The following is a 14,203-nucleotide window of genomic DNA, read 5'->3' as shown; positions in this document are numbered from 1 at the left end:
TGGCCTGCAAGGCTATATCATCCAGCCCATGGGTCCAGAACGTCAAGTGGTGGAGCCAGGACAGCATTAATTTTCTGCTCCCCTGCCACCAAATTTCCAGACTCAGCCAGATCTGGTGCGCAAGAGCAAGCCAGTACATTGGATCATGCCTACAGACCGACCCTTTGCTCCAACTCTATGCTGGATCAAGCTTGTGAATCAATCCCATGTGCAGGAAGAAGTCTGAAAATCACTCAGCTACATCATACTCTCTTGAAAACCCCCAGATGGGAAAATGGTGGGATTTCTTTGAGAATAATTACCATCTCCCTTTCCCCACCACGTGAGAGCCCCTATGGCAATTTTTGGCACTGAAGGGGAATAACAAAGCAGAGTTGAGAAGGGAGGGGCTGGTCTCTGCTGAACCCCCACGCAGCGATCTGGAGGGACTTGCTTGCGCAAGGTAAGAATGCCGAGGTGGATCTCTCCAAACAACTTTCAGTGCAAAGTCTGAAGAAGGTACCAGAGAGGATCACCAATACCCTTGCTGGTATGAGGGATGTGGGTATAATTCAAAATCTCCAAGAGTCAAAATTAAAGCTCTCCCATCCTCAGACATATTTTCATCATTTCCAACTTGCGTGGAAACACTTTTGCCCTGGATGCATCCAAAGAAAGCAAAACAAACAAGCCAAGAGCTAACATCTTCAAAGGTGCCGAAGTGATGGGGGATCCTATATGCATCTGAAACCTAGTAGAGCTTTGAACGTAAGTCACTTTGCAAAATAGTCCGGGGGGGGGCTTCAGAAGTCATTTACATGAAAACACGTCCTGGACTTTTCAAAAGGAGATGTTTTGTAATTACATTACCAACAAAAAGGGCACTGCCCTTTTCATTCTGGGGAATTAGTCTAGAAGCAGGTGAACTACACTCCATAACTTCTCGCTATACTCTTGGTAGGTTAACTGCTATGCCTCAAGTTTTTTCACGTGTAAAAATAGAGACAACTTATAAGATCTGGCTTTAATTCTGATTTTACACAGGTCCACCAAGCACATTTGTACACGCAAGTATTTGTTGTGCTACATTTCAAGCCGCCCCTTTTGACAAGGCCATCTGCCTTTCTTTTGCATTTGGGACGGTGTCAGACAACATTTCTGAGGATATTATACGCACCACACTATGTACTTGCTTACCGTTGTACAGCTCTCATTTGAAAAACACTATGTATGTGCATACATATATATGCTGCTTGTTGCACCAACCTTTCTGAACCCAGGCAGTTTAGAAGTCCCAGAATCCTATAAGAAGACAACAGCAACACCTCCTGGTTTGGTACAAATTGGGTTTTAATGCATCCAGTTGCTTTGTGTACAATAAAGTTTTATATAAAGAAAACACTGTTACTTCAGCAACAAGAGCGCGCACACAGGAGTACTCCTAGACCTAGCGCCTCAAGAATTCCAGAATTTTTTTCACAAAGTTACTGTGAAGGCTATTGTTATATATATTATGGTCCTGACCAGGATCAGTTCCCACCATGTACAGCTCTCCGGCATGGATATCCTGAAAGTTGGCCTTAAAGTTATTGGGATTAAACCCAACCCACACGGTGTACCGATAGTCAACTGTCCGCATGGAATACCCCATTATTTTTATGTCCTTTAGCCTTGGTTTGTCAGAGTTCCACTGAGGGGTGTCTGCAGGTCGTGGATACTGGCAGAAAGCAATGGGCTCTTTCTGGTCATCTTGGTAATAGTCAGAGTCATCGCCACCACAGTCAACCTTCTCTTCCATGGAAACAAAATAGCGAACAATGCTTTCCCCCTCAGAACAGAGGGCAACATCAAAGGAAGTCTCAGGACACAAAGCGGGAATCAGCAGGCCTGCAAGTTCAGCAAGCGTTGGGAAAAGAGACACTAGCTCAACTATTTTTTTGGTTTGCCCTAAAAACAAAAACATCAAAAGAACAAAGTTAGAGAATTGTATGGGCCAGAAAGATATGGGCAGAACATCTTAGAAGCGTATCCTGATAAGCTGCTCTACTCTCTCAATTTTACTTTTGCATTTGATTCACAGGATGACAAGGCTGGAGCTATTTCAATTAATGCAGATAATTCAGAGGAACTATGTCCACATAGCTGTCTGTATCATACAGCATAAGGAAGACAGTAGGTTTTGATCCTTCTGTTCCTCAAATGCTCCACGCCTTCAAGATTTGATCATTCACTCTTTTGAGAAAGAACAAAGCAACTGCGATGTCAACTGCTTCACTGCACTGAACTGAACAAATTTTGCTTTTGTTGCCATCACACTAGGTATCAGCACAACTGCAAGAAGAATGGCAGTCACCACTGCTGCAGAACCAACACAGGCCATTATAAGAGGTAGGTGTTTAACAGGACACCTGACCTAAACAATACAAAAAAGAAGCTCCAGTCGTACTGATGCAGATCCTTAGCCATTTCCACCAAAGCAGATCTGAGGCCAAGACTGGAGTTCACAATTTAATTTTATATCGGCATTGGCTGCAAGCACCACTGCCACCAAGGCAGACCTCAAAGCACTATCTAAAGCCAAACAGAAGATGGAAGAGTCTTTGCAGTTTGACTCTCATCTGCAGTACAAACACATTCACACCAGCAATTTCCCCCGCTCTCTGGTTCCTAGACTTGGCCAGCAGAGCTGGATGTGTTTTTTCCAACAGAAACCAACCTCTGATGCACCCTGCTGTGCACAGGAGACAGCATGAACAGTGCTGATGCCTGGGGACTAACATCTACATTAGATTTTCCTAGTCACTGAAGACTAAGCTGAGAACATAGGTAATGCCTGTCTCTAGCACTGCAAGCTAAAGAAAACTGTAAGGAACCCTCCAACTCCTGAATATCAGCACCTGGGCTTAGCCATACTTCAGCAAGAGGTAGCCTCTAGCAGGGCTGCTCCTAAGAAGCCTCAAGCCTGCTGATCCTATCAAGCAATGGCAAGTGTGATCTTTCAATCAAGATCACAGCAAAGCAGAGCTTGAAGTGGCCCCTGGAGAACGTTTACTCCAAGCCCGTGCACTAAGGAAGGTTGAAGGATGCCTAGACCATGTTTGTCAAGCCCATTTTCTAAAAATTTCCAGTTTAGGCAATTCCTCTACATCCCTAGATTAGGCTATCCAGAAAGCACCTTGGTTCTACAATGGATGGGATTGAAACCCAGATCACCTACGTGAGAAGCAAGGATTCTACCACTAAATAACCAACACTCATGTTATGGGATTACAGTCACCAAGGTTATACAAAGGGTAAAAATTTACCTTGAGGTATCAAGTTTGAAACATGAGTGAAGGGATCAAGATAAGGGAACTTTCTCCCTCCAGGGTTAGCAAAGGAAGATGTCTTTCCTGGTACATAAAACATCAATGGCACCTGGGTAGCAACATCAAAGTTGCTGTATTTTGCCCATTCACCATGTTCGCCAAGAGACCATCCTAGACAGCAGAAAAAAGATTGAATGCAGATGACATCTTAGTGATTATTTCCTTTAACAATCAGTTAAGCAGCCAGATTTACCCACAGTACTTGAAGTTACTAGTAAATTGTTAAGTTAAAATTAACTATTAAATACCGATGTTATTATGGATAAATGCAGATGTCTCTAAACTACAAATGCTTTTCCTTTCCTTACTCCCCCAAGCAGAATCAAGAAGTGGGCATTCAAGTGTCAAACAAAGCACAGTGCAGGAATTCAGGTACATCAGCTTGCATGCACAAGTCTCCAGATCACTCCTTTTACACATTACACTGCTAGCCGCTTTGGAAGTCCGGTATGTAGGAGCAGGCTTGATTCATCGAGTCTTGTGTCTTGCGTATCAGCGTCCCCACACTTAAAAACGCTGTCAGGTGCACCTGAACTAAAGCTAGTCAAACAAGCTTTACTGCAAGCACCCTTGCCATTGCTTTGAAGTGCACGGACACTGATACATGAGATATGGTAACACTAATTAGAGAGGTTTTCGGAGCTGCTCCAATTAAAGCGCCTCCCTCCCACCCCCACATCACATGTAAAAGTGCCCATTAATTCCAAATACATGCATTTACATTGGGGTTTAATACCCCCTTTAGCAATTCATTGAGATTAACTGTCTCAAATATCTCTAAACAAACCCCTCCCATGCCAGTTAAGCGAGGTATGGTATTCTCCTATAGGAAGGCCCCTTGGACCATCTTGCTTGTTACTATAGAAGCAAGAGGCAGGTTTCAGTGAAACCATACCGGGTTAGGTCAGTGGTCCATCTAGCTCAGTAGCCAAAGCAGATGCTTTAGAGGGAGAGCATGAGGAGGGTGTATCTAGACTGATCTATCCCCTGCTCATTACTCTCTCTGGCATCTACCATCCTTGGTTTAAAGACGTCAGAGGACTCTTCTGTTTAAAAGCTATTAATAGATCTACCATCCATGAATGTGTCTCGTCCCTTTTTTTGAATCTGGCTCTATTGGCCTCAAGCAAACTGCAAATGGTTAAATGGTTCTCTCCCTATGCCTCCGAGGTATTTTTCCTCACTAACACAAATTAAAGTGACACCCGTAGCACCACCAGCTACTGTGGGCCAGACCCCTGCAACATGGATTGCAGCCACATTGCTGAAACGCTGGCTTCAACATTTTGTAGGCAACCACCACCAGCATAGGAGTTTCTCCTTTCTCCATTCCTGAAGCCTGTCAGCAGGGCTCCATGTTATGCAAGTGTGCAAGTGACTCATGTCAGACTGCGCAGCTCAGAAAAAAGGAGTTTGCACTTTGCTCAAGAAACACTTGATTACTTACCATGATCAGCAGTAAATACCACGATAGTGTTCCTAGAGAGCTTAAGATCATCCAAAGCGTTCAACAGCAAGCCAACCTGCATATCTAGATAGGAAACTGCTGCAAAATAGCTCTGACGTATCAGTCGCTGCAAGTTACATGAGACAAGGAAAAGCAGGTCATTTCAACTGTAGTGGCACCCCTTGGGTCTGTCCCAATCAAAAAGGTGTGCAGTCAGAGGAAAGGTTTATTGTCAAGCATCTGCCCATAATCCAGGCTCCAAACTGAATGTAACCTAGGAGGACACCTAGAAATGGCTCAGCATGCTAGCGGGAGCTCTGCAGAAGTCCAATGGCAGTTTTGCCAGAAGGTACCCTACACCTGGTCCTAAAAGAGGTAGGGCTGATGACAAATGACAGAACAGTTTGCTGACATGAGGTGTCTATATTTTTTGTTAGGTACTGAATGCACGTCCACTGTGTTTCACAGCCCAAACCATACTAGCAGGAAAAAAAAATAACAGGCCACACATTGTCCAGCACCCAGAAGTGATGGCATCTGATAGACTTCATGATTTGTTCTAGCTGAGACTGGCCTAGAAGTCTTGTGGTGGCAGCACAAGCTATTCAGGAAATGCATACAGACCACCAAGGGTACTGAGTGCTGAAAGCATCCAAAACCTTTAAGAACTGCCTAGTGCTACTTTGCATGCAATCTCCCAAGTGAAGCGCAATTTCAGTGAGATGCATGAGCTGCTTACCTGAAAGTCTTCTGGAATTGGCCCATAAGGGAAGCTTATGTTTAACGCCTGTACATCCTCCCTTTCCCTGATGTCTGTCCAAGGGTTATATGCCACAGGTGGTAATTCTTCAGGCACCCATGGGTCTGGGGCTAAAGTGATATTTTCCAGGGGGTACAACTTGAGAAATTCCTTCACAAAGCAAAGCAAACATACAAAAAAAACCAAAAGAGAATGGCACCTTGAACACCACAGTTATTTGTAAAGGTACAGCCTGTAATGTAGTAACAACACTAGCAGTATTATGGCATTTTTCCTGCGATTTCTATAATCAAATGGACCACCTCTAGTTTGCTTGTATAGCACCCTGGGTGTAGAGGACTCACTCCCTGAAAACGTTATTGTTACTTTTATTACTAGAGCAGGTAGGAGTGAGCTATGATCCAGGACCCCAAGCTTTATTTTCACTTCAGGGTCACTTAAAATGAAAACCAAGAGTTATGCCCCTTTTGGCTTCTCCAGACATAACACGCGCGCGCAGCCCCCACCCCCAACAAAAAATCCCTGAATTTTTTCCCCTACAAGTAATGGTCCATTTTTGCCTTAGTTGATTTACTTTAATCCTGAAGTCTTTCTATACCTCCTTTTCTTTGAAGACTCTAGGTGCCCATAGAACTAGTAGAATTACAGGTGATATTGTGAAAACGAAACCCAATTAGTGGAGAATAGTAGTTTTTATTTAAGCTGTTTTAAACTTTATCACTACTATCGTTGCAGAATGCCTGAGAAAGCTCTAAGAAAGTCACACTTTTGTTGAAAGAGTCATTAAAGGATGAAAAAAAGCTCAGAATCAACGCAAGACAAGAGAGCCATCCTCCGCCTCCAAGACCTTCTTCACATTATGCATCATGATACAGCTGCCACTTCACCTCCCCACATCTCCATCAGGTTTATTACGGATGAAGACATCCTGCTTAGTGTAAAGCTACCCAGGAGTAAAGATTTTAACATGCACTAATGTATTTCATGTTAAAGTCTGAAGATATGATATTGTACTAAGCTCTTTGGTATAGCACAGATTACACTATGCAAAATCAAATTGTAAAACAGAGCCTTCTGCCATAGCCAATGAAGCCAAATTTTCTCAAAATACTAGGGTTCAATTCCTCTCTGTCTGAGATCAGTAGAAATTTTGACATAGGGAAGGAAGATCAGGGTCTTAGTCAAAAGGCTCTCAATCTGCCCATCTCAAATCAGGCTCACTGCACAATACCATTCAGTGGATACTCATTGACTGCAGGTAGTTAAACCAAACCCTTCATCTGGCACTTTAAAATGTTCTGTATTTTGACTCTGGTTACTGGTAGTGGTAGCAGCTCTCAGCTTCATAGTAAAAGGATGTTTTTCACATCACTTTACAGTAACAGTATAACCATGATATTTGTAGCAGTTTTTAAAGCTGATGAATTCGGATTTAAAATCCCATCCCCCACAAATCCCAGTGACCCTGTTTAATCCAAGCGTTCTTACTTGAGGATATCTCAATGGGATGTGTGGTTTGTGATAACCAACAGCCAGGAAAAATTTTTGTTTCTTTCTTTTCATGATGTTCAATAAGCGAATCGCCTCTTCAGTGCTCTGGATATCAGGCAAGGTGCCCTCAGGCACTTCTGCCACATCCACAGGGCAAACTAAGTTGGCATGAAGCTGTCCATCTTTCCCTTTGCAAGTCTGGAAAAAGAAGAAAGATTTAAACTACTTTATTTTTACACAGGTCATAGAAGATCAATTCATTTCTGATTCTACCCACAGCGTAAACTGCAAATTGAATTCAATTAGCAGTTTGTAATAGAAATATAAAAGTTTTGCCTTGTTCTAGGTGAGCTGATCAAGACCACTTAGAAAAACAGGTAACTCTTCTCCCCTCTAAGAAGCAGAATTTCATCTCTAGAGTGGGTCTGAAAATGGAGTATAGTCATATGCACAAACACACCATGTCTAGGACAAACAGGTGCTCTGGCCTATTGGTGAAATGTTGTTATTTTTTTGGCCCATTTGCTCTCTCCAAGCCCAAGAACTCCTAGAGAGGCACACTGGAAGCAACTGCATGACTTGCTAGTGTCTGGACATGTACTAGTACTGATTACAATACAGGGTTCAGAAGAGAAAGCAGGCTTGGCAGGGTCTTTTGCACATACACTAAATGGGTGTTAGGAGAAGCAAGTGGCAGCAGCAAGTCCCGAATGCCCTTCAAGCCAATATTTTGGCAAAATAAATTGCAGAATAGAACAGAAAAGGGATGGATGTTACCAAATGGTTACTGCAAATACTACCGTGTTGGACATATTTACAAAATATTATACTGATTTTTTTGTTCCACACTTAACAGAACTGTAACATCCTCAGAAGTTGAATGAGACAGAAAATTCTGATACTGAGCTGATCTAAATTTGGTTATCATGGTTACACTGGGTTTCAGCCTTTCAATTTTGTGCCAGCTGACTGAGGAAGCAAAAGGGTCTAATATCCAGACACCAAAGTTAGTTTTACACTATGAGCCAGAATTTGAACACAAACATATCCATGACCATCTCTGCACTGCAAGCAACATAAATAAAACCCACCATGCAACAAGTGACTTCTGCCTTTGCACAGGTTCTGAAATCAAGACACTTTAGGATTTGTATTCAGTAGAATAGTCTCAAACCATCTGATCACATGTTTTACCACCTAGAGAACTGGTTAAGGAAACTGCAGGATCCAACAGTGGTAGTTTTGAGAGAAAGGATTCCATAGTCAACAAAAATTAAGAACCCCACTCTGATAAGAATTTGGGACTCTCAGAAATCCCACAAGTTCAAATATTTGCAAGATTAATTATACTAACTTTCCTTTAATCAAAAAAATCCTTTCAGGAGGGAGTCAACAAGAAGCAAGTTGGAGCAATGATTTTCCTTTACACAGCTCTGATCCACTACATTACGTTCTTAATGAATCTGACTCACATTAGCAAGAGTGTGTATTGCAAAAAAAAGTCCACAAAACACAACTTAATTACAGACATAATGCAGTGAAACTGCCCATTTACCTTAGTGTTTTCATATTTTTCAGTAGAGGGATGAAAAGGGGGGATGGACCAACTGTATGGATAATCATCATTATAATTGGATGAAATCCCTAGAAAAAGAAAAGTATAGGCAAAGCATCAGAAATGTCCCTGTACACCACTCAAGCAGGAGACACAGGTGCTTGAACTGTTTTGCTAAAAAAATCCATGTGCTTCCATTAAAATTGCCAATTTATGGGACTAAGAGAGTGAACATTCAAAAATTAAAGGGTCAAACTATCCAATTTAGGTAATAATCTTCAAATATGCCTTGCTACAGGGAAAGAGATTCAGGAATTTAAGCAGAACTATGAACAACAGCAGTCAACATACATATACATATACATAATTAAATGTACTAACACCAGAATCTGAATTAAAATGCCAAATCAAATACCATTTTGTTGTAGAGTGCAAACAGTGTCACAAACAATCTTGTATTTCTACTGCATTATCTTCTACTCCTTAGTATTCTTTAGTCAACTGTTTTCCTTGGTAGCTTGAGGACTTTACTGAAACACACAATACTCCTTCATCCAACATCTGACTTCAGACTAAACCATAGAGACAGTACACTATATGATGTGAAGCACATATAACTCTGTCCCTAAATATACAGTTCATATGCTGTTATATACTGAATGTGTATTAAAAATTATTACAGAACACACTGTACCAGGATGGAAAACTTTTCCTACAGACATGGTTGTGTAGCCATTCTCCTTAAAATACTGGGGTAATGTGGAATAGTTTCCTGCATGCACTCTCCAATAAGAGTAGAAGTCATAAAGCCTGGTGGTGTCAGGTCTGCGCCCAGTAAGAAAGGACACTCTGCTCGGAGCACATACAGCTTGCTAGAGAGAGAGAGAGAGAGAGAGAGAGAGAGAGAGAAGGTGAATCAATGCTTATTACAAAGCTGAGCACATCTGCAGCGTATCTGAAGTGCAATCAAGCCACTTTGGTGTGATTAGACAAAATATTCGGGGACTGGTAGAATCAGACTGAAAATGCTTAACATTGCTCCTAGGTGAGAAGCCTAGGAACATTACTTTGCCTATCACTTAGACATTTCTGCTCTCCAGTGGCAAGCAATGCATACTTTTTTCTTGATCTCAAACTAACAAAATCCTGAAAAGAAGCCAGAGCTTTGGTTGAGCAGCTAATAATGCAAACTGTGTGATGTTAAATGAACGCAGTTCTTTTGAAAACTGACAATATGCAGTTGCAGTTAGACACCGGTGGCAAATGTGTTCAGCTGACGTAACCATCAAATCAAGCTGATCTGGGGCCAAAGGACACATTAATGGAGGAGTCCAAAGACCCAACCAGTTCTGTCTCATTTTTCAGAGTCTCATTTAGTTCCATTTAAATGCCCAAATTACCCAGTCAACACTGGGTTTCTGACCTCCTGGAGAAGTCAGGACAGGAAATGTAGCCATTGGGCATCTATACTCATGCTCCAGGGTGGGGGGGCACTTTAAATAAAGTGGCCCAAAGCACCCACGGCATCATGTGTGTTCAGCATCCTGCACTTCAAAATGGCAGCGGGGGCACTTTAACGAAAGCTCATTCAACAAGCTTTCCAGTGCCCCCACTGCCATTTTGAAATGTGGGGACGCTCAATACACGCAAGACATGGAGGCTGCTGGAGCACGCTAATTAGCACACTCCAGCAGGCTCACAGAAGTCTCGATTATAATCTACATAATTGACTGGACCCAACGATCTACAAGGTCCCTTCCAGCCCCTAACAATCTATGAATAATCTATGATTCACTGAACCTGCTTCGATGCGTGCTAATTAGTATGTATTGGAGAGCAAAGGTCCATCATGTGTATAGGTGCCCAAAGTGCTAAAGAATAATCCCAGTACAAAGGAAGCACTAGACTTCAAAATACTCAAGAATAACAGCTGCAAGCCATGTTGTCCTCTGCAAAAAGTGCGCTGGACAATGGAACAGATTTACAAGGACAGGACAGGACTTCGCTCATAAGAAAAATGAAAAAAATATAAAAACAAGATAAGCTTTTACAAAAATATTTTTGTAGTGGAAAGCAGAGAACTATTGCTGGACACAATGGCTTTTAACAGCATATCATTACTTATAATGAAATGGTCTAGGTAATATTACATTATCCTGAGCACTGCTGAATTAATTTCAATTTCAGCAGGACCCATCCTCATTCCTGTCCTTATCCTAGCAAAGAAAAACTATGTGCTATATAATTCATCCCAGCTACCCTTTCAGTCCTCAAAGCACTTCAAAATGTCGTAAGTGGCTGCTATTTCAATATTTTCCCCTCCATTTTCCATAATCAAAACAGGAAATATTTTCCACAGATACTTTTTTTTTTTTACTTCAGTTACGTACTTGTGCATAAGCATTTTGGAACACAACGCTCTGAGAGGCAAGTTGATCGATGTTTGGAGATTTTACAAGGTTGTCTCCATAACAGCCTAAAGTGGGACGCAGATCATCCACCACTATGAACAGGACGTTCTTGCCACCTACAAGGAAGAGAGAATTACCAGGCATTAATCTAAGCACTGATAAATAAAAGCTAAGGGGAGACTGGAACTTCTCTATATAGACTATGAATGGGCTAAAACAGAACAAAACAGGAGTCTCCAACATCTTTGGATGATAACTTTTTTTTTTTGGTGTTAATCCTTTGAAGACCTAAGAATTCCCAGGCTCCAGTTGCAGTCTAGCCACAACCCCATCAGAGATAATAAATAGGCATGTTTTAGGCACCTGAAAGCACCTTTATCAAATGCTCCTGGAAATAACCTATAAAACAAAAAATGTGGAAGGGCTCAAGTGTTAAATAAGAGCAGAGACGATCCAGTTTCACCAGCAAACAGAGATGTGGGTTTTCCAGAAAACTTTGAATGGGAAAATTTGCTGGAAAATTTTCCAATGCCCTAAATAGAGCGTGATCTGATTTAGCATGTTTATTCAACTTATATTTAGTAAACCACACTAAAAAAGTACTCCCATGTTAATTTTATGTCCCAAAGCCACAAGTATTGGAACTGAAAGATTTGATTAGGAAAAAAAATAAATACAGCACACATTAACGTGCTTTAAATGTTATATTCAAACAAATTCAAAGCTTTATGTAGAAATTATTTTTATTGCAATACTTGTAAAAATGTAAAGACAATACACAACAGCAAGTACATCCCTTACATTATTTAAGGGGAAAAAAAATCCGAAGGGACTAAAAACTGTTGACACTAATTTTAGTACACCCAAAGGCCTGGGCACGATATACCGTGCTTTGATTTTGATTTGACCTGCACAGCCGATTAGGTGAATTCTAACTTGATTTTTGGTTTGGATTATTATGGGATTGTATTTACCCTCCTGTTTACAAACCAATAAAACATAGATGTACTCTCTCACACACTTCCTAGGGATAATCACCTGAAAAACTTTCATCACAACTTTGAAACTGCCAGACTTGCCTAATATTGTGTTGGCATCCATTCATGATTACTATTGTACCCCTTTTCTCTTCCCACCCCCAACAGCCCATGTCTCACCCACTGACTCTTCAATCTCCATCTTCACTGACTGCCTGTCCTGCATGCAGACCAGCCCAGCCTCTGGCTTCTTTACTATTGCTTCCATCCAGGAAGAGCACACACCGACCGCAGAGGGTTTTTAAACCCAAAAGCTTGCTAAAACATTTTTTTTTTCCAACTATTTAAGTTGGTCTAATAAAAGATACCAGATTCAAGCAAAGAACCTTGCCCTACTATATATAGCATCGGCACCCCTTCCCCATCACTATCATACTGGCACCCCTTCCCCAATCACTATACTACCATTACTAATGAATGTCATGAAACAATGAATTTTTAGAAACAGAAAACTCCCCATGGAAAAACACCATGCTGGAAAAGTTTCCACTTTTCCGCGGCGGCTGCTGGGGATGCCCTCAGCACCACGGCACCCTGGACAGCCCCCTCGCCGCGCCCAGGGCTGGTCTTCCCGCCGCACCAAACCCCGGGAGCAGGCAGGGCCCACAGAAAACGTTGCATCCCATCTCTCTGCCAGCACAACTCGGGTACCACCCGCGCTACCTAACCCCACCCACAAGGCAGATTTAAAACTACAAAACAAGGCATGAAAAAACAAGAATTAGAAAACAAGAATAACAAAAAACCAAAGCATTCAAAAAGCAGCATTAGGAAACAAGGCATTTAAAATTAAAAACATCCTTTTTTTTAGGAGGGAGGGGGAGGGAGGAAGAAATAGCTAAACCGATTTAAATGGCCAAGGGCAGCCTCCCTGCAGGCCCCAACTTTGCATCAAGTATTTGAATGCCGGCCGGCCAGGGATGGGAGGCCGCGGGCCCTTGGATGCAGAGGCCCGGGCGCCGGAACCATCCGCGGCGCGGGTGCGGCTGCGGGCTCCGCTGCGCTCCCCGCCCCAGCGCGGGGTCCCGGGCTGCAGACACGGAAGGCCCGGCCCCGCCCGGCCCCAAATGAAGGCCAGCGCCGCGCCCAGCCCCTCGCCCGCGAGCCGAGGCGGCGGTGCTTGCCCGGGTCCTGTCGGCCCGCGCCTCGGAGCGCGCCCAGCAGCAGCGCGGCGCAGCACAGCCCGAGCCAGCGCCCGCGCCGCATCGCCTGCCCCGGGGGAGGAGCCGCGGCGGCTGCCGGAGCTGCTCCTTAGACGGCCCCGGGGATGCCCTCAGCACCACGGCACCCTGGACAGCCCCCTCGCCGCGCCCAGGGCTGGTCTTCCGGCCGCACCAAACCCCGGGAGCAGGCAGGGCGCGGCGGGCGGCCAGGACACCCGGGTCCCTCGCCTCAGCGTGCCTAGGCCGCCCTGCTGGGCTAGCAGAACGCGGCCTAGGGGAATCACCGGTACAAATAAACACCACACGGAGTTTAAAGCCACCAGGAGGCGACGTCTGGAAAAATCTTTCTGGCACAAAAATCCTGTTGGTCTAATAAAAGATGTCGCCTCTGCTAGGGGCCCCGGTTGCTTTTTCCTCTAGACCAGGCGGGTCCAACCTTTCTGAATGTGGGGCGGGATCACGAACTTCCTATCCCAGTGGCCCGCGAGCCATATTCAAAGACCTCAGGAAAGTGGTAGCACATCAGGAAGTGACGTCACGTGACCTTTGACAGCAGTGAAGTTGCAGGAAGTGACAATGAAATGGGTCTAACCAGTTCAAAACTCTCCCTCTGTAGCGTCCACCTCTGCCGCGGTTCGGGACGGGATCCCGAGCTAGACAGGCCACGGAGCCGACCAAGCGTGTTGCTTTTTATGCTTATATTCAGAAGCTCTTACCTTCTTCGGCTGAGCCTCCAAACTATGGCTGAGATTTGCAAAACGGGGTAGATAGGCATGTTACGAAGTTGTCATGAAAGATCTGGAGCCCTCTAAATCCCATTCTTTTTAATGGACGTTGGCCGTTAGGAAGCTGCTGAGGGGCCGGGGGAGGGACAAGGGGTGGGAACGAAAGTAAGCCGTGTTTATTTTCGTTTCCCGTCACAGAAAATGCCTTGGCGGGCCGCATGGCAACCCACGGGCCATATGTTGGACAAGCCTGCTCTAGACCAATAC

The 14,203-nt window shown here is 43.7% G+C and overlaps 1 protein-coding gene across 2 annotated transcripts; it reads right to left on the bottom strand.

The window, feature by feature from the left end:
• Positions 1-986: 986 nt before the first annotated feature.
• On the bottom strand, positions 987-13,273 carry IDS (iduronate 2-sulfatase). 2 transcript variants are annotated; one of them, XM_019540271.1, is made up of 9 exons: positions 13,194-13,273; positions 10,991-11,127; positions 9,295-9,472; positions 8,601-8,689; positions 7,043-7,243; positions 5,534-5,704; positions 4,795-4,921; positions 3,285-3,458; positions 987-1,926 (listed from the first exon to the last, which is right to left on the bottom strand). In XM_019540271.1, exons 1-9 carry the CDS (start codon positions 13,252-13,254, stop codon positions 1,427-1,429), a joined length of 1,638 nt encoding a protein of 545 aa, XP_019395816.1. In that variant the 5' UTR covers positions 13,255-13,273; the 3' UTR covers positions 987-1,426. The 2 variants fall into 2 exon arrangements, with proteins under 2 accessions (XP_019395816.1, XP_019395815.1); XM_019540270.1 differs by lacking the exon at positions 13,194-13,273 and having other exon boundaries at positions 10,991-11,544.
• Positions 13,274-14,203: the final 930 nt, after the last annotated feature.

The sequence above is a fragment of the Crocodylus porosus genome, unplaced genomic scaffold, assembly GCF_001723895.1.
Source record: "Crocodylus porosus isolate Cpor-Errol unplaced genomic scaffold, CroPor_comp1, whole genome shotgun sequence".
Classification (NCBI taxonomy): Eukaryota; Metazoa; Chordata; order Crocodylia; family Crocodylidae; genus Crocodylus; species Crocodylus porosus.
This window is presented reverse-complemented; position numbering and strand designations above follow the sequence as displayed.